The 20,848-nt window shown below is 41.5% G+C and overlaps 2 protein-coding genes across 5 annotated transcripts in view; one reads left to right on the top strand and one right to left on the bottom strand.

The window, feature by feature from the left end:
- The window catches only part of PWWP2A (PWWP domain containing 2A), a 29,946-nt gene extending 23,873 nt beyond the window's left edge, over positions 1 to 6,073 (bottom strand). For all 3 annotated transcript variants that reach the window (XM_065734513.1, XM_065734514.1, XM_065734512.1), the window contains exon 1: positions 5,375 to 6,073. In XM_065734513.1, the coding sequence (XP_065590585.1) occupies positions 5,375 to 6,054 (680 nt within the window). In that variant the 5' untranslated portion in view covers positions 6,055 to 6,073. The remainder of the gene's footprint in view (positions 1 to 5,374) is intronic.
- A 1,569-nt stretch (positions 6,074 to 7,642) lies between these two features.
- Positions 7,643 to 20,848, top strand: part of FABP6 (fatty acid binding protein 6) — a 36,815-nt gene continuing 23,609 nt past the window's right edge. For both annotated transcript variants that reach the window (XM_065734965.1, XM_065734964.1), the window contains exon 1: positions 7,643 to 7,900. The gene's annotated coding sequence lies outside the window, so the exon portion shown is untranslated. The remainder of the gene's footprint in view (positions 7,901 to 20,848) is intronic.

Raw genomic sequence — 20,848 nt, 5'->3', positions numbered from 1 at the left:
AAGTCCACATAGTCAGGGTGCTGATGCAGACCTGGAAGAATTAGCCACTGCAGAGACAGAACAAGTCTAAGAGGATAAGCCTGAAGGGTGCTTGGATGGCTCCTAACCATTCCTGTCCCTACCAGAGGAGAGGGAAGGTATCCTTCACCTTCTGGCTGGAAATAATTTACACCTGAATTCTCAAAGTTTCCTTTGTTTCAATGTACCTTCTGAAGTTCTGCCAAAGATACAAAAGTAAGCTTATTTTAAAGATGAAATGCAAATATTTTAAGCTTGGGCTTCCTATTAACTACTGCAATTTTACTGTCATGCTTCTAAGGCAGAAGATCCATCTAAAGTCATCTTTTCATTTTCTTGCAGCATTATTAAACACGAGGATCATGTTTTAAAGCAGACATTTAGTTGATACATTTGGATGTGTTACAAAGCTACAAAACTTTATAAGCTGTCTTGAATATACACTCCCAGCTCACCCAAATAACAGTCAAATCCAAGAAACTTGAAAAGGATATCACTTACTGATGGATGAGCTTTAAGTCAACTCAGTAGCAAGACGTATAAGATTAATCAGTCCTACAGCATCATCAAAGAAAAAGCACATCTAAAGCATGCTGAAAACTTCACCTCTGTCCTTTGATTTAGCTTGAAGCATTGAGACAAGTCAAGCTACTCTCAGAAAAACACTGAGAACCCACACTGCTCGATCACAGAGAAGCATGCCCCAAGGAAGCACAGTTCAGCCACCATCCATTGAATCCAAGTCCAGGCAAAGAACAGGAGAGGCCGACAGCTACTACAGGAAAGGGAAGTTTCAGGCACAATCCACACAGACACCCCATATAACAGCCAGATTAGGGATTATTACTGGTTTCAGTAGGGGGTGGATGGAAATCACGCTCCTTGCTCTGGCTCAAAACCAGAAGCAGTTTGACAAGCACATCTGTTCAGAATAAGCAGCAGTTATAATGTGTTTTATACCTACACCAGAAAACCTTAAAGCTACTCCAGTTTTGCCAGCCATTTTACAAGTGGAAACTTGGAATGAGAAACCCTTTCAGAAAAGGCATTTGACAAGTGACAACAAATAGAACTCAGTGAATCTTTGGGTGTAAACAGAAATACAAGAGAATCTATTTTCACATACAGAGGCTGAAACATTACAGAATCACAGAAAAATTTAGCTTGGAAGCGGTATCACAAGGTCCTCTGATCCAAACTTGTGCTCTGAACCAGGCTAACTAAATCTGACATTATACCTTTCAGTATCACTTGTCAGTCACAAAGTATACAAAGTTCTTGCTGTAAAGTGATTTACTGCCTTAACCACACACATTCACACCAGACCTACGCTTCCAGTGTTCTAGGGATAAAAGGAACACCAAAGCAGCAGCACGGCTTTTTCTTGAACACTAGCATTCACCAAGCTTGTTTACACATCCGAGAAACAACAGAGACCAGGTGATGAATTTTACAAACACGTTGCAACTGGAAAAAAGAAAAAAACAACTGTGCAACCCCAAGTAACACAGCTATCTCTTTACTGCTGAAAACACATACTTTAAAATACCAGTACTTCCTTAGAACTGAAACTTCCCCTAGACAAGAAAGAGCAAGTGTCTCCATTTATTAAATTATTAGTTAGTAAAAGAGAACCTAAAGCAAGGAGAAATGTGCCACGTTTTTCCAGGTAAGATTCTCGCTGCTTGTTCCTCACATCAGATCTTCAGTCTGTTGCAACACAGAGTCCTTTCTCTTGTCCTTCCCTTGCCTTGGTGTATGCAGTCACAATACATGAGATGCACTCTGCAGAGTTTAAGCCAACAAGACTTCAGCACACAGGCGAGTTTCTAGAAGTGCTAACTGTATGCAACTCAAAAATATAGTAGGTGTTTTGCAGATTAGAAGAAACTGTGTATGGATGCAACATTCATTTAATCTTGCTATTTTTCTAACCTTATTGTACCAGAAAAACCATAGGATTCAAGAGACACCGGGAAAGAACGCTACAAATGAAAAATACTGCCAGGATTATCACAATCTGAACTGATCTGAAGAAGTTTGTTTTCATCATACAGTTCATTCACATCTTGCTGCAGGAAGCCTTTCCTCATCTTCCACAATCAAGCCCTAACTAAGATGCAAGCCTAAATACCTCTCCACTGGAAATAAAGGGATCATCTTTTGGCTACCCAAGGCTTTGGGGTCACAGCACAACTCTGCTCCCATTGCCTCCTCCCCTAAAAGCTACCATGATCACAAACAAAACAGCTTAGAGGAAAAGGCAGTAGGAGGACAACTCTCCCTCACATCCACAGGATTAGAAACAAAATTTTAGCCAAATGATATCACCATATGAAGTCTAAGACCTGAGTGTTAGCTAAAAACAGAACAAATGCAACTCCTCCAGACCTCCTCCCAAAAGATTAAGAATGCAGAAAAAAACAGCACAGATTAAACTCCCTCCAGAAGAACAAACCAGAACCTCTTAATTGTACATTTTAAGCTTTACAACAGCTACTTTCCTTAGTTATTTCCTTACTGTACATTTCCTTCAGGTGCCGAGCAAGATTTACAGTGATTGTAAGCCAGCAGGTGGCATTAACATCTCATATACCCTAAGCAAACAGCGTTAGCCAAAGGATGCACACAGGCAAGCTTAAAAGCCCTAAGGAGAAGTTCTCAATGACAGTTTGAACAATGCCATGGCAAACTGGCTACAGCCTTCCACAATCCACTTGGACATGACAAGACTGCCTTTGCTTGCCCAATGGTTGGCTGCACCTCCTGCTTCTTCCATCAGCTCTATCAGGTACGCACCCTGGAGCCCACATCAGAACCTCATCCTAGAATGCAATAAGGCTCTTCAATAAGGCACTTAAGTTTTATTATCAGTGTTGCCATTGCCTTTTAATGCTAGGATAACATTTTTAATTTGTGCAATAAGCCTGTAATGTAAAAAAGGTGATGTGCCCCTATTTAAAGAAGATTTACAGGATAAGATACGGATTTGGGACTCAGCAGGTGTAGCTCCCTATCTTCAGAACCTTCAGTGCAGCTGCTGACAGGTGGATCCTCAGCATACCCCACTGCCATCACTAGGGGCAGAAACACCTTCTCACCTCAAACAAAAGGGGGAATAAAGTCCACTGAACACTGAGGTTCTTGCACTCTTGTTTCACAAACACCTAAGGGACACCCTATTTACAGCAAGAAGGGGAACAGAAGGAAATCAGACCTGTAGCATCATTAACTTCATACTGGATCCACAGTAATAAAATGCAAAGTCAAAACATCATTTTAATAACTAAGATAGAATTAATGGGGATGTTTTTTCTTTTCCTTGACCTTGAAGTTAAAGTTACTTAGAACATGCCTTGACAAGATAAGAGTCCATCAGTCAGGTTTTTGTGTTTGTTTTGTTAAGTGCTCATGACAACTTACTCCTCTTATTACTGCATAGAAAAATCAGCTTCATTGCCCTTAAGAGGAAAGCAAAAATTAAGATCCAAGGAGGAACAGGAATTATTTCCTTCTGAATATATAAGAAAAACAGTATCAGCACACACAGAGAATACATCTACTCATTCCACTTCAGAAGTGATTCCAATAAAAAACTTTTTTTTTTTAAGAAAAAACTTTTCTACAGTGGCCTTAAGATACCAATCTACAGCAAACAAAATTCACATCAAGAAAGTTTATAAAATTACTCTTGTGCACTTGGATGAACCACAGGAGACCGTTTGCTATGTCTACTCTCCTCTATACAGAAATCTCATTGCTTCCATGTAAACTTATGCTAAATCTGAGGTGGTTTTGATTTAATCATCTAATTTCACCTTCTGAATCCCAGTGTAACAAGTGTCCATGCAGGAAGTCCAAGATTATACAGGTGGAGAAGAAAGAATAAATGTAACTGCAGGAGAGTATGTGGGAGAAATGGCACAGGCCTTCACACAACACTTTCCAGAGGTCTTTGCTTCTTATGTGGAAGGCTTCCCTGAGGGCCTGTGCTTAAAACAGGGGAAAGTGAGATGCATGCTTCCGCCCAGGCCACAGTGCAGAAGAGCTGGGGTTCACCTGCCACAGATGTCCACTGCTGCATGGGGCCACAACAGCTCTGCTGCTTGAGAGAAGGATCTCCAGAAAACCTGAAGCAAATGAGGGGATGTCTGCAGACAGTATGTGCATAAGAAGATATGGCATCTTTTACAAGAAAGGAAGAAGCTGACATTTCATTTTCCTTCTTAACACAGAGCCCAACAAGAAGTATGTGCTTTGTCACCTTCCTAACTAGATTAATAACGGGATTTTGCTGGTACAGAAGTCAGACCTACAAAAGAACAGATATTAGCTAGCACCAGAACTGAACTCCTCCTGATCTTCTTTGAGGGACTGTCACACTAAAAACAAATATGTTTTGCAGGTCATATTTTAGTAATTGGCTTTGAAATACTGGTAACTCTTCATTATAACAATTTAAAAATGTAAAGCTCACTCCATCTGCATTATCCAGGAGTTAGGTTCCAGAAAACGCCTTCAGTTCCACAAGCCAAGCAAGCTGCTAGGCCTAGGATGAAGGTGGTGGCCACCAGTACCTTCCTTTTAGAAGACACTGATAATGCGATACAACAGGAAGTTATTAAACAGATGGTAGCAACGTAAACCACAGTGATAAAAGACAAAAACAGATGAGGCCTATATCTTGAAAAAAGACACGTTTCATACACTGTAATTCTTCTGAATAATAATCTGGGTCACATTTCACTTTTCTCTCATGCATCATCTCACGGTGTTCACATGTTTAGCAAAGAAACAGGACATATTTTCACCTGTAACTAGCAGTTAAACTCTTCCTGCCTACATGCTCTCACTGATGACTTGGGCCTCCCAAGAGGGCCCGGCTATAGGAAGACAATGAAAAAAGCCAAACCTGGAGCTCATGGCGGGATTAAAGCTTTAAGTCTGCAGTAACAGCCCCCAAAATTATTATTGTGCTTCAGCACCAGTAAACTTCACCTCATTCGCTGCATGCAAGGCGCACTTAGCACTATACTTAGGACTGCGACGGCATAGCTTGAAAACCATTACCGCGAACAACAGCGCGTCCAGAAATACGAGGTTACCTAGGCAATGCGACAGCAGCCTGCCACACGTGCCCGCACCTGCGGTTCGCAGCTCCCTCCCAGACACAGCGCTGCGGGGCACACCGGGAAAGCCACCCGAGCCCAAAGCAGCGCCCACGTGCCCGGCCCTCTCCCACGCTTCGGGCACCGCCACCTCCTCCCCGGGGATGCCGAGTGCCCGGTTCCCGGCACGGGAGGGGAGGAAGGAGCGGAGACTGCCCATGTCGGGACGGCTCCCCGTGAGATCTCACCTTTTCGAGAGGTCCATGAGGACCCCGGAGAACAGCTTCTCTCCCAGCCGGAACGAGACCACCAGGGCGTCCTCGATGATGTGATCCAGGGTGACCCGCACCTCGGAGCCGGGCAGCAGCAGCGCCTCCGCCTCCCCCCCGCTCGGGGCCGCGGGCAGCGGGCGCTCGGGCTCCGCGGCGGCAGCATCCGGCTCCTCCTCCTCCGGCCGGGACGGCTCCTCCCCGGGCTCCCGCTTCGCGGAGCCCCCGGCAGCCGTAGCGCAGGGCTGCGGCCGCTCCTCGGGAACTTGGGGATGCGCGGCGGGCGGCGGGCAGGGCTGCGGCCGCTCCTCGGGCTCCGCGCCGACCGCTGCCCGGAGCTCGGCCCGAGGCGAACCCACCTCCGGGCTGCGGGGCGGTGGCGGCGTCTCCGTCCTTTCGGGCTCCGACTCCCGCGTCCCGGCCGGGCTCCGGGCGAGCTGCACGGGCGGCGGCTCCTCGGCCTCGCCGGGAACAGCCTTTCCCCCGTCGGCCTCCTCCCCGTCGGGCGCCGCCGACTCCACGGCCTCGGTGACGGCAGGAGGAGGGTCCGCGCCGGCCTCGCTGCCCGGGATGGGCTCCATCTCGGGCTCTGCTTCGCCCGCCCCCCCATCGCCCGGCACCGCTGCAGTCGCCGCCGCCTCCGCAGCCATGGCCGCCATTTTCTCTGCTGCTTCTCCGCCGCCTCCCTCCAGCAGCGGGATCGATAACCGCGGCCTTCCCCGCCCGCCTGGGAGGGAGATACCGCCCCTCAGGCAGCCTATTGGGGGGCGCGGCGGAGCTTTCTACTTCTAATAGAGAGCGGAGCTGTCAGTCAAGCTCAGTAGGAACTTGCCATTGGTCAGCGAGGACTTCATTCAATAGAGAGTCGGGAAGAGGAAGAAGGGGCGCGGCTTAGCGCCTCGCAGGCCGTTACAGATGAGAGGGGCGGGGACTCTGGGGCTGCTCCGCCGCTTCATTGGTCGAGGGAGGAGCCCCTCCAAGGAAAGGGCGGTGATTGGCCAGGAGCTTACGTCCGTCAGTGGGGCGCGCGGCGGTTGGCATGCGCTCTGCGGGCGGCCGGGAGAGGGCGCAGGGGAAGATGGCGGGGGCGCGAGGGCGGCCCCGGGGGGGTTCCTCCGGCACCAGGGGTGGGGCTGAGGCTGAGGAGGGAAACCGGCGTTAAAGACGTGATAAAGACGTGACTCGGGAGCGTCTTCCGTGAAGAAATGTACACGTTAAGAGACGGCATTTGCGTTTATTGGGCGTATCGGGGGAAGATGGAAAGCAGGTGGAGGGGAAGAGAGAGGAAGAGGTGACGCTTTCCCGTGGGATGCTCTGAGTCTGGGGTCTTCTCTCTGCGGGATCGGCAGTTGGAGTGGTGTGGGGATTTATTTTTCTCTCTCAAGTGGGAAATCCTGTACTCCTTATAGCAATGAAATAAAATAAAATAAAAAAATAAAGAAGAAAGAGGGAACTGAGGCTCTTACACGTGTTTTCGGAAGCTGCTTCCCTTTGAGAAGCGGAAAGGAGAGCAGTGTGAGGAGGGATGAGAGGCGGGAGCAGCTGAGGACACGGAGCGCTCTCAGGGCGTGGGCGCTTTCCTTCCCCGTGCCCGTGTGAGGGACACCTGCTCAGTGACACACACTTTGCTGCAAATAACGACTCAAAACCCTAAAGTTTTCTTTAAAATCAAAGCATGCCCTTTTGTTCGAGGTAGTGACTTCTTACAGGTGGTTTTTGGGGTTGCTCCCGAGTATAGGGGTAGGGATTGAGCTACATCCTACCTTTTTCGTATAAAAGCATATAAATAGTGGGTGCAAAACCCATGGAACTTTTGTAAGAAGTGCAAGGAAAAAATGTTAATCAAATGCAAGTCCTGGTAGTATGTGCACCTTTTTTCCCCTCTGAAAATAGGGCTATATGCAGATTACAGCAATGTATGCCATTTTTTTAATAATAGGCAAGGGCTTGAAGTATTCTTTATCAGCAAAATAGCTGTGTATAACAGCTCGTTCACTGCTACTCAAATGCAGTCTTGCAATCTGCTAGCTATAGGATTTTAGTAGAGAATAAGAGCACAATTAATGCACTTTGTGGCCTTGCACACAGCGGTTTGACTCGTAACATATGTGAAGTCTTCTCTCTTTGTGTCTGATAGTGCTTTGCTTTACATGGTGATGTGAAGTATATAAAAACATACAGGAATGTCAGGGAAAAAAGCTATATGTATTTCTGGAGGCATACATTAGCAATATAGTTATAAGTTTGTATAGTTAAATGCTGTAAAAATGTATGTAAGACTAATTTTTTTATGTTTTTTCCCACTACATCTATTATATTGCTTGTTTGGTAGCATGAGTGGGTAGGATAGAATGTATTTACTGGGGGAACAAATAGTAGATACTGATTTTATTTTTTTCTTTGTTATTTTTTCCTAGGCGTGCTCACAGCTCTGTCACTCAGTATCACAGAGACACAGCAGATGGATTCGACATATGATCTGTGGTTTTTAAGAAATCAGATGTGGTAAGCTTTCATAAAACTACCTACTATTAATATTACTGCCTAGATCATTTGGAAACAATTTTGTTTGACCAACACTGTAAGATATGTGTCCTGTATCCTGAGGCTATAATACTCTGCAAGGTAGTAACTGTCCAAGAGCCTTTAAGGCTGAATGTGTTCTTCCTCAGGATTATATAGAATAGTGAGCAGATTTGTCACTACTGCATTACCTTAATTTCAGAGCTATCGCTGAGAAAGGATTTCAGTTTTTTTCTGTATGTTCCACCTAGCAGAGTGTAATGGTGGCACTGAAAGATTTCCGGAAGTTGCAAACAATGTGAAAAGAGTCCTTATCTTGAAGGAACCTGGCATTAAAATATATATATATTTTAGAATGGTCATGCACATGGAAGAAGGGCTATGCTGTGCTTTCCTCTAATTTATTTTGCCCTCTGCAGTTGTCAGAAAATGATACATCAGAAACTTTTTACCTTATTCAGCTGAGTCCTGGTGCAGATTAAGAAACACCTTAGAAAAGATAGTTCGTATGGACACAAGAACTGTTTTTACATTACTCTCCTACATGAAGAATGTGACTGTGTTTGGAGGTACTCTAGCTGTATTTCAACAGTAGACCAAACCATATCCTGCCTGCACAGAGCTGTTCTGCTTGTTAGATCTATGCTCATCTGTTGTAATGCTGGATTCCCTTTGCTGTCTTACACTTGTAGTAAACTATCTGTTCACCTCCAGTCTGCGAGGAAAAGCATCAGGCTGGGTTTGGCAAGGATACATACTGTCATACGTTGATTGCAGTTTCCTTGTTTAAGAGAGGTAGTGCTACTATATTTCAAAATGTAGGAGTAGCCTGAGCTGTCGCGGTTCCTGCTGTGAAACAGCACGACTTGTGTAGTTGCTTCATATGGTTGTGATTTTAATTGTGCTACACGGATAGTTCAGTTAGATCCAGTTCATTTTACTAATGCTCCTGTGCCCTGGCATAGAAAAATGGCATTAAATTCGGAGCTTATAAGAAATTACCAACTTATACAAAGAGACTGCTGGTCCTTGAGCTAATGGGATATTGAGATCTAATAGCTCAGCCCAGCAGGCTTTTTGTTATGTTAAATCCAGGCTTCTGTAAAGGATGGGCAGAAAATGGAAGATTTCCTCCTCCAAAACTTTGGGGAGATTAATGCTTACTGAAATCCACCCTGCTTTGCCTACTGTTAGCAACTCTTGATGAAATTACTGTTACAATGCTCAAGCTCGTGTTTTCTGTCTGTTGGAGTCCACAGCAGTCCTTACATTTAGCAGGGGATACAAACCTGGGCGTATGCATTATTAACACCTCTTGTTTCATTGTAATAACAAACTGAGGAGATAACCTGTTCAACCCAACCACTTAAAACATGGGGGCTTGGGGGGAGGGGTCTTAAAAATGATATATATCCGGCTCTTTGTCAGTATTGTTTACATGTTCAAAGGAACTGTATGTGCTCGTAAAAAGAAGTAAATAAAACATTTGTATGGCTTTCTAATCTAATGGTGAACAGGGACCCCTGAATGGGAATGCTCTTAGCAGTAGGCACATAGATGCAGGATGAAACTTCTTCATTGAACAGACAAGTGCTTGCTGCATAACTTTTCTCCATCCTGAACTTTGTTGATCACCATTTAATTTCTGATTATTTTGAATGTAGCCTGTAGTCTCCTGAGGATAAAGTTTGCCTTTCTGTGGCTGGTTTGCATAGTGATTAGCATAGCTGGGGCCTTGTTTGTGTCCTGGAGCCTTTACAAACTGCCAAATTAAAATGAATGAAGTTAATGAAACAAATTGCACCATTTCTGTAGATTTAAATGAGTCTCTGTTCATTGATGGGCAGAAGGGACAAAAGTAGAAAAGAGGCTATGAATTCAGGGGAGGAAGGAACTCATAAAATTGGAGTGTATAAAATGATGAATTGGCAGGCAGGAAAAATGCGTATCTGTATGAAGATATATTAACAGCATTTAGGCAGACTGGGCATGGCAGAAGTTGTACCAAGCTTGAATTGAGTGAGTGAACGGATGTGATGTGGTTGTGGTAAAAAGCAGATATGGTTTTATTGCTGCATCAGTGTACACTCCGTGGAAGAATTGTGTTTGTAAGCTGAGACATGATAAGGATCAGGTCTGGCAGCCTTGTCTATTTAAATGCTTCTACTGCCAGATATTGATGTTGATTTTTTTTTTCTGTCATGGCCAAAATGTCTTATTGCACTGAACTAAATATTAAGAGAAAATCTCAAATGATATGAGTAGTCACAGCGTGTACATGTTTCAGTTGTGTTAGTGTATATTTAAGATGATGTATAGTGGTAGTGATGTCATTCTGTGTGTATCTAGTTCAATAAAAGTACGCTGCACTGAAAGGTCCAGCACAAAGTGCAGGTGTATCTGCAAGGTTGTACATCAACATCAGGGTTCCAGTGAAGCCAAAATTGGCTTTTGTAACAGATGTAAAAATACTCAGTTACCATTACAGGTGAAACAGTGACAGCAGTCTCAAGAATGGGCTGCACCCTGTAATTGGCTAGCATTTGTTGTTACTGGTATCCAAGCTGGCTCCATGCACGTGCATTCGCTATGGCTGTTGAAGCTACAATAGATCCATATGTAGGTATATGAAAGCCTTAAGCAATTGTGTGGATTTATGAGAAGCGTTCACAGAGTCTTGGCAGGACAGCAGGTATTTTTCTGGTATCTAGACTGGTATGTAAGAATTTTAGGTTAGAGGTTTACAATTTGAAGCTCTAACAAACTTATTCAGATGACTCACTTATTGTGTGACTCCTCACATCAAAGGGATTTGATGTTATATACAACCAATAGCTTCTGTCTTCACTGACAGGAGCAACACCAAGAAGCAGCATACTGTGGGAAATGCAATGTTTTTCCACTTGTCGATTGGGATCATACTGGCAACAACTTCTTGTGACCCCAAATGAAGTCTGAGAGTCTCATAAAAACCCTCTGTAGGTCATGATTTAAGGACCAGTATTATATTGTGTTCCTAAATCCATTTAAGAATCAGTCAGTGTTTGCAAGTCATAGTCTGCTACTGTGAAATTGTCAAGGCTTTCACATTCTAAATAATAAATGTGAGCAGTGAAAGCTGATGTGTGTAAGTAACTCAGGAGCAAAAGCAAGTAATAAAGTAAGGGTTGGGTCTTGGTTGTGTGCTGGAGACTTGCTGCTTCTATTGCAATGTAGGAAAGTAGTGCTCTTAAAACAGTTACTTTCCATACAAACTGTTCTGGAATACCATTATTGATTGCGGAGGGAAAATAAGTCATTTTAATGATGTCTGATAACTGAGTTTTATGTCCATATGGGTGCTGAGCTCCTTTTGCTAGGTTTGGGCATTATCACAAAGGATTTATAAAATCTCCTTGTCAGCAGGCATGCCCTGGAAATCTACTCTGGAATATGAAAAGTAAACTATCAGCTAAATTTCTCAGGAACGAGAGAAGAAATCAATGACTGGATCTCTGCCCAATGTCTACGTAAAATTGATTTCACTCAATTACTATAGATTGAGTTGCCTAAAAAATTGCAAATATAAGTGAGCCCCTGGGGCAAGGCACTGGCCTTAGCTCACTGCTGATGCGTCTCATGCTTATTTTATAATTTTTAGGAAGTGTGGGTCTCACTGATGTCTGAAATTTGTGCCTCTGTAGGTACTTGTGATATCCACACACCATTTCCACATACTGAAACAAAATAAGGCTAATTAGAGATGTAAAACTGCTAATACTAGCGTTTCATACTTTAGGGTCAGTTACCTTATGTCTTGTGTTATAATGGTGAATACCTTTTAACTGATGTTTAAAAAAAAATCATTATTGTAGTATAAACTAAAGAAAAAAAGTGTGCTAAAAGCTGGGTATATAGTGTCTCACAAACCATTTATATTTTTGAATGATTAACTTATGGATTATAGCTTATTCTTAGTATATCAAGTACCAGCCCTTTTCCCACAGATGCTTGTCAGTATTAAAAGTTGTAGTATGAAATGAATCAATTCATCTATGATTAAGTTTTTTAGTGCCTTGTTGGGGTGATAAGTTTTACTGAGGCTTGGACACTCAGTATGACAAAATTAGTTTTTAACCAAAAAAATCAAAGCAGAGTTCACAAATTGTTTGGAAAGTGTTGTCAGGACTACTCAGCCTTTGCAGTGTGCCAGACAAGAGATGTCTCAATGTAGATTCAAGAAGCTGTTGGGCTGGGATACTGCTCTGTCAGCATGTGAGATGCCTCATGCCTGGTATGGGTGTGAAATAACTCAGTTCCTTCTTGCTGGGGCTGCAGACCTTTTGGTGGGATGGCAGCCTGTCTGACCACTTCTTTGTCAGGAAATGCTTCTCTTCTGCTGCATGAGGTAGGTTTGGAATAAACTAATTAGTTAACATGGACTACCTGGGTAAGGAAGTTTGTTTTTCAAGAGTGTTTTGGTTGGGGAGTGACATACTTATGTGACCTAATTTAGGTACCTAAATTAAATGGCCAGTTTACAAGCTCTGTAGTTAGTAGGGAGGTGAAGCACACTCAGGAGAGTGATTCAGAAAGGTCCACTTGGCTGGTTTGAAATGATCTCCTCAGTTGAACATTTGTTCTTTCGGCTCTACAGGTATGTTAGTTGCTCAGTTTAAACACTGAAGTTGTGGTTATCAGAAGTACTGCTGTATTCTCAAAATGTGAGGGTGAGGAAGGGTCTACAAATGTTAACAAGGCTCTCTTGGGGAAATGAGTGACCAGTCTGCTGAGGCATCTAGCTGCATTTTCTCAGTTTGAGCACTAAGGCCAAGTGTTTTTGAAAGCTTAAAGGCCTCAGGCTCTTCTATTAATCTTGTGACTAAACCAGTACTTAATGCAATTTCCAACTCTTTATCCATAAATTAATGTTTTCACATAAGTTTTTCAAACAGACAAAAATGAAGAACAATTCTATAATACTTTGTTTTTTATTTTTTTGGTGAAAGATTAATTTTCCTGTTTTAAAACAATGTTGGTTCTGTTTTCCATGGTTTGCAAACCATGGCTGATTTTGTTAGTGCCCAAAGCAGTGTGCTTGGGGACTGTTGCCTGAATTTAAGATCTAGGTAAATTGAGCTGAATTCTTCTTTTCTTCCTGCTCAAAGTTCTTGTTTAACAAACAGAATGGTATAAATTATTATGCATGTTTTAAGTGATCTTTTAGCCAGAGTCTCACAATATTTTAGCATAAGTACAAGGTGGTATTGAAAAAAATCTTAATATAAAAGAAAACATTTGCTCAAGAAATCTAAACTGTCTTTCCAGTGGAAATGTAAACCTCTGTATGTTTTGTTGTGGGGTAAATAACTCCCAAGGATGGTACTTCATAAAGAAATAGTATAGATGATGGTATATTTTGAGTAGTTTATATAGACAGTATGCAAATAATACAAAAGAGAAGATGGCTCACCTTCAGGATGTCAAGGCTCACAGGGGACTCCACATGGGAGGGATCTCTGAGAAGAGATCCTTCCTTGGTGGTGGTCAGCCCTTAAATGGGGTTTGGGAGAGGTGGAGCCAGGCTCCATCCCTTCCAATCACACAGGTATATCACCTCCACCTGTGGCCCCATGGCTGACTCGGTGCTCACCTCAGGTGGCCTATCAGTGGTTCAGGCTGTGATTCAGCAGTTCCCATACATTTGTCTTGGATTTGGAATTCTGTTCTATGTTTGTCACTCAACTGTAATGTTGTAAAAATTATTTTGTGTGTTATGAATGCTGGAATATGCTAATTTTTTACCAAGTCTGGCCACTGCTTTTTCACTGTGATCATGTGTCCATTCACGTTTATGGATTTTTGCAAGTGGGAACTCACATTTCAGTTCCAAGATGATGGATTTATAGGAATGCCATACGTGTTTTCAATGTGTCCGAAATATTTCTTATCAAGCTCCCTAGATTTGATTGGGAATGAAAGAGCAACTGTGCCTTGCAGAGCACATTGTGTTGACATTTAGTTGTGAAACTCTCCTGTGGCTCTTTGGAGTCCTTTAACTGTGGATATAGCTAATAGCTCTAGAGCACAGACAAGGCTTTCATGTCTGGAGGGTTGCTGAAAGATCAACATAACAGAAAGCTTGTTAAGGGTTGGCTCTCAAGTTTATTTAACAATTTGCAGTCGTTTTAAAGATCTTCCATCTGGTTGTTAGATTCTAGCACCTTTCTACCAGGAATTAGATAATTATCCTGGATTCTTTGAATGTTTACCTCTTCAATTTTAAATGGAGAAAAAACTTGGAAAATGCATCGTTTCTTATTTATAGTTTTTGATACATTTTTTTGTGAAGTCTATAGCACCATTTGTGTCAATTACTCACTTAAATATGGTCCTGATGTGATATGATAAGCTCGTCTGGATCTTACCTGAATTTGAGTTGGAAGTCCCTAGAGAGCACTGAAATGATTTGCTGAGTGACTCAGTTTTTCCCCGAATCAGTGCTACATCAGCATCCTACAAGAGCAGTGCCTCACGCAGTGCGAGTTTGCTCATGGAAACTGTTACTGAATGGTTCTTCTTATGGATGCTGCATTCTGGTGGAATAAGGCTTTCCAAAGCAAGGCATGCAACTTGTAATTGTCATAGTGCTGTGCTGAACTGTTGCAGCTGTTTGCAGGTACCCTTGCTGTGGCAAAATCTCTTCAAGCTGCTGCAGCACCAGTAAGTAGCTTCCTTTCTTTTCCCTGTACGGTTTCCATGGCAAAACCAGTCCTTGGAGGTAGTGTTTGAGAGACAATGTAAAACAGACAACTAAAGCTCTCTCCGTACTTTTCCTAGGATACTAGTTTTGATGACTTTGAGATTTTCTTCTGTGTTTTCTTTTTCTCTGCAGTTGAACTGAATGCAGTAGCCTTAAGTACTGAGTGGCAACCAGGATGTGTTAAGCCCCGCTCTGCAACAGGGTTGGCTCTTTTGCATCTGAGGGGAAGGTTTAGAATGTCCTTTTTGGTTTCCCCTATGTGCCATCTTGTTCTGTTTTGTCTTGTGACACGTACTGCATCAAGCCCTGCGGGTGATGTTTTTGAAATCACTAGGTTACTTCTGAATCACCCAGAGATTCATTTGCATAAATGGCAGTATTCTGCCAAATTTGATAATGCTTTATACTCCAAGAGCAGTAATTCCTGATTCCGTTTCCTTCTTCTTTAGCTTCTGAGTTCCAGTCAAAAATGCCTAATTTAATAAAATCCGTGTATTATGCATGACCATTTAGATATGCTTTACTATAAAAGGGGCTACTTGTAACTAAGGCTGTGTAAATATCTACGTTCTAAACTCTAGCTTAGCTGTCTGTTTCATCTTTTGGACACTTATGGAAGAGAACGTTTCTAGATTTCTGTCTGAAAAGCATTAAGTGAATAAATATGAACAAAAGATATGTGGCTAATTTGCCCAAAGCCAAGCACTCTGCAGCTCTTAAGTCTCTAGCTGGCAAAATGTAATTACAGCATGATTTAAATGATCACAAATTATATTTGAAGTAATGCAGTATATCTTGTAAATATTATGTATGCAAGTGAGTTTCAGAATATTTCTTCAGAAACAAAACAGTCTGTATGGCTAAAAATAAAAAAATGAATAGCACAGAAGTGTACAGAAAAATACAGCTAGTTATTTAAAGGCTATCTAAACAAACACATATCAAGAGCCTAAAGATGCAGTCTTACTTCTGGCATTGCATGATTCTTCTGTTCTCACTCATGCAATTTCTGTTTCTCTTGACTTGTTCCTTTTTTTCTTTCTTTTTTTCTTTCTTTTTTTTCTAGTTAAGGTAGAAATTCAGTTGCTTTCTCCATGAATACATCTTGCTCCGTTACTTTTTGTTTAATTTTTCCTCAATCTCCTTTAATTATTTAAGAATGCTGTTCATGAGAAAGCCCTTGGAATGTTTGTGGCAAATAAGCACTGCAGTAAGTATTAGTCAAATATGTGGCTGGAAAATGTTTAATAAGATCTTTCTTATTTGCAACATTCTTTAATTCTTAAGTCTTATGTGAAAATTACAGTGAGAAAATATATTGTACAAATATTTCCTTGAAACCTGTAAGTAAACCAAATCTTTCACACTCACACATCAGTAGTTTTGTTAACAGCTTGTAGGTTTTGTTGTGTCAATCGAATCATGTACAACTTGATTTTCTTTTGGGATGAGCGCAGCAAGCTTTTGTTCTTTGTACCAGAAAATGGGAGCTGGAAGTCTTTGCTCAGCATCTCTGAAAAAAAAACCAAAACATATTTACTATTGACTGATGGTCACCTCTTTGGCAGAAAAAAAATACTGTATGTCAGGGTAACTGAAAAAGTAATAATGCAATAGTACTTTTAAGTGAGAGAGTAATGTTTCAGCCAAATACCAAGTACTTACTCTTATTATCCAATAGGGAATTCTGCACTTCATTGTGTTACTTGTTTTAAGATGTCTGACGTTGGATCTGCTGTTTAGGATTCTTTTTGAGTGTTTTGATTTAATATTAGTTGTTTACAGAGTGTGGGTTAGATGTCAGTAATTATTTTCATTATTGCTGAAGAATTCCATACTGCTGCAAGGAAGGAACTGTTTAGGAGATTCACTCCTCTTTGGGGATCTGACTTGGAGTACATCTATATTCAAATTTGTGTTCAATGAAATAGTAAAGGGACAAAGACACAGAAGCTGTTACACTTGGGTTGGACAGCCACAACTATTACATACAAATTGGATTATGTTCATGTTGTGGCTTTGTTTTTTTGTGAGAAGTGGATGCAACCTGTCAATTAGATTTGCATACCTGTTGGGGGAAGGTTACTCAGGGAACCAGGAAGAAAATGTTTTCATGAAGGATATTCCTGACCCTCTGTTTCTTTGTTTAGTAGATGTAACACTAAGTTTGAAGTTTCCTTTTGTCTGACTGTACTGAGGGAGGAAAATGCGACAACTTTTAGACAAAATTTAAAAGTACTTTAAAGACATTTAAATGTAGATTGAGTGTTTTACTTGATCATTTTGGTGTTCATTTCTTTCTTTTACCAAGCCCATATGCTACCTAAGTCAATTGGGATTTGTAAACAAACTCGTAAACAATGTGGGCATGTAACTAAGTAGGGCTGGTTTAGCATGCAGCATGGTGTAACCCAAGTTGCTCTAACAGATGGTATAAATCCACTCTAACTACTCTGTGCCTCAGAACTTCAAAATATTGCCTCTCTTCTATGAGAGATAACTCTTCTACCTGTCTTTAAGAGGGGATCTTTTACTTCTCTGTGAACTGATGTTACTCACTTCACAACAAAATTGAGACCAAGTTTCTCAGAGTGTGTTTCAGCTGACTAATTGCAGTCTGTTAAGATGCTGCTCTTTAATCATAACCATTTTGAATTTCTTTCTGGTGGGAAGGGACCAGATTGCTCTAAGTGCGAGTACTCTTGACAACAAACCCTGGTTGCAGCCTTTACCTTCTGCCATAATACAAATAACTGCATGAACTGACACACTTTGCTCTTTCTGGTACTGCAGGAAAAGCTGCATTTGTATTGCGTATAAGCATTGTATTTTATCTTCTTTGAATAGTAAACCCAGTTTATACCTTCAACGTTCTTCTTCCAATCCCTGCCTCTGTGTAAAAGCACCTGTTTCAAATTAATGGCTGTATTGTTCAAGAATCAGTTGGTTTGACAAAGGTTAGGGGTTGAAACGTGCATGCTACTGACATGCAGGCATGTAACGCATTACTGGTGTGGTATGCACAAACTCCACTCCTTGCCATTGTTTGGTGACACTGCCCTAGCTCCAGTGATAAATGGGGAGGCTTAAACTTAACTATAGGTGATGTAGGATGGCAGTTCATTTTGGATTTCTTGCATAACTTCCTGAATTCTCTAAGTCCATTTTACATTCAACAACAACGTATCAAAGTTGTGATTTTTTTCTTTGACAGATAGAAATGCAATAGGATTTCTGAGGCTGTGGACTACATCTGTAGGCAAGCTCCTGATCAAGTTCAATAACACTCACAACTGTTGAGGTGTGGCTTTTCCTTAGCTGTAGTCTGCAGATAAACCTCGAGTTGAATGGGAATAACAAGAATGATAAAATACTGACCTTAATTACTTACAGTAATCCTACATAGTCCATTATTTAGGAGCAGTAGTCTAAGAAGGCAGGATAATAACAGGAATAGAATTGAATAGTAATCATTTGGAACCATTCTGCTTCCCTAGCTGAAGCAAATATGAGTTGTCCACACATCCCTGACCCTGTCATTTTTATGGCTTATTGTTGATTCAGCTTTGCTATCTGTGAAGTATGGACAGTAACCTTTCATTCATGGAAATGTAATGAGGATTTAATTGCAGTGAACATTTAAAAACAACCTGAGGATAAAATGTGCTGTAATATTATCCTCAATGAAGACAGAGTAACAAGATGATTAGTCTTTCAGATGCATCCTGTTAATCCATAAATTAAAATTATTTCCTACTACCTGCATTCTTGCTGCCTCTTGTGATATTTTGTACCTGTTAAAAGGCAAGAATAAATGTGTGTAAAAGGCAAAGTATCCAAGTCTTTGGGGCCTTTCCTCTCCACCTAAATAGGCCAAAGAAGCAGTGAAAGCTGCAGAATATTACTTGGCAATGTCATTCAATAAAATACTGTTTTTTTAAGGAGGAAAAAAAAGAAACAACTGATACTGAAGTCTGTGGTTCTCATGTGATGAAAAAGCCATCTGAGCTGGAGTCTTCCCAAACCATATAATCACGTCAGTAGAGCGATATTCAGGGCAATATTCATTTTGATGTAATTTCACTGACTTCTTAATTTAATTACAACAACTATGAATTTGTCCCTCCTGGTGTCTGAAAGTGCACACACACGCACATACATACAAGCTGACCACAGTTAGAGGGGTCATGGTCCATTTGTGTATGATTATGTCTGTGGCTGATGCTCACATTTCATCCCCCTACCAGATGTTCTGTTCTTTTACTAAAATCAGAGCAGTTTTGATTTTCCCTGTTTGGGTTTTTTTTTTGTGATATTTTACCAGAGGATTGTTTTTCATTTTTGTTTTGTCTGTCTGTCTTTTCTTTCTGTCTTTCCCTTGTGTATCCTAAGTTATAAAACCTTTTGTGCTAAGATTATTTTCAAGAACAAAGAAGTATTCACCACTGGTGTTGCACATCTGATTTGCCTCTGTTCTTACCCAATACCTAATCTAGTTCCAGGTAGGATCAGTTTATGGGGAATTCAGGCTCAGCATGTCTTTTTGTCAGAGCTCATCAGCTGTACTCACCATGGCCAATGGCAATCTGGTTCCTTTGGTAACACCAGATCACCTTAATTGCCTTTACCAAGTTATCTGATGATAATGTGCAATTCTGAGAAAACACTATTTGCAAGTGGTTTGCAAATCAAGAGCAAATTCTCCAAGCTAGAAGCTTGATCTATTATCTTTTAAGGATGTGCGTGGTTGTCAATGGTTGGGAAATTGTGTTGCCTTCATTCAGAGACTCCCTTAGCTCAAGCCTTACAGCTATAGAAAAAACATTCAGCCGTCTCCCCCCAAAAATACATTGTGATTCTGATGCTGTAATCAATAAACCACTGTGGTTTGTTAGGCCAGGGCAAGTCTTGGCAGCCAGTCCACAGAGCTGTGTCAGAGATTATTAATGTAATAGGCTTAATTACCCTTTTGCTGATAAGGACAAATGGTGATCAGTGGGGAAAAAAATCCAAGATAATAAATGTTGCCTTTCCCAGAGTTTTGGGAATGTGGAGTTAATTCTCATTTTTGACTGCATCAGTCCTTTTCCTTGTTCTTGTCACAAAGTAGTTTATGAAATCACAAATACAAAGCAAGTCATCTCTGTCACAGTGCCATTCAGCCTGGCTTAACTGTGACTTCTGCACATCTGTCCATTGGCAACTCTAAAAGCACACAAAAAATAGAGCTAGAGCATATCTTGATAATTTGCAAAACATGTTGTTTGTTCTTTTTAACTGAAGCTGCTAAGATGTAAGTGGCTAGGTCTTACATTTCAGCTCTTGTGTTTGCAGTTTGTCATGATTGTTGTCTGTGTTCTGTGTGATAATTGAAATAATGGAATTTTTACACAACTGGATTTCTGTTTATGTTCGGAAGGGGTTGTTTAGGCAGTTGTGAAGAGTTTTGGCAGGCTATTTTGGGATGTTGAGCAGGGTTTTAGAGCATTTCAGTGAAGTGTGCAGTGTTGCTTTTTAGAGCTGGTCATTACAAAGACCGAAGCATGGAGACTGAACGCTTTTACCCTGTTACGCTGTTCTCCAGAGTCATGCATGGGCTGTGGGGCCTGGCAGGCTGATTTTGGAACTGTGTGAATGTGCCTCTGTCAGAAAGCTGCCACGAGATTGTTCAGAGTCCTGCAATTCTTGCTAAAGCCCCATTTTTCTATTGCAGAGAGTGAGGAATGCTTGCATTTTTATCATGTATCAATATCCTGTCATTTTCTGCTTGGTCAGTAGTGAATCACAGTATGGAGTCTACTGAGACTGTGCATAGGGCTTTCTACAAAATATCAGTAGGCCACGAGTTTCAGTGCTGTGATTGAAGCTTGTAACATTGTCTCCCAGGCAAACGGTCAATTTCACCACAAACTTTTATTGTTTTCCCTTCATTTTCTTTTTACCAGCCAATTTAAATACTGAAGAACAAGTTGTGAAATTTTATGTCTGCCTTAAAGGACAGAATCCTGAATAGTGGTACTCTTCAGGTACTACAGATTTATAAATGGTAGTAGAATGCATGAAAATAGTGCAGACTGTTTAAACACACTACCCTGTTTTGCTGGGGCAATAGCAGCATTGCCTGATGTTGAATTAGCTACGCAGTATTAGCATCTCTGGAAACAAGAAGATTTGTGTTATAAAAGTTA

This window comes from Cyrtonyx montezumae, unplaced genomic scaffold, assembly GCF_038088225.1.
Source record: "Cyrtonyx montezumae isolate F1298 unplaced genomic scaffold, pur_monq_1.0 scaffold_18, whole genome shotgun sequence".
Classification (NCBI taxonomy): domain Eukaryota; kingdom Metazoa; phylum Chordata; class Aves; order Galliformes; family Odontophoridae; genus Cyrtonyx; species Cyrtonyx montezumae.
This window is presented reverse-complemented; position numbering and strand designations above follow the sequence as displayed.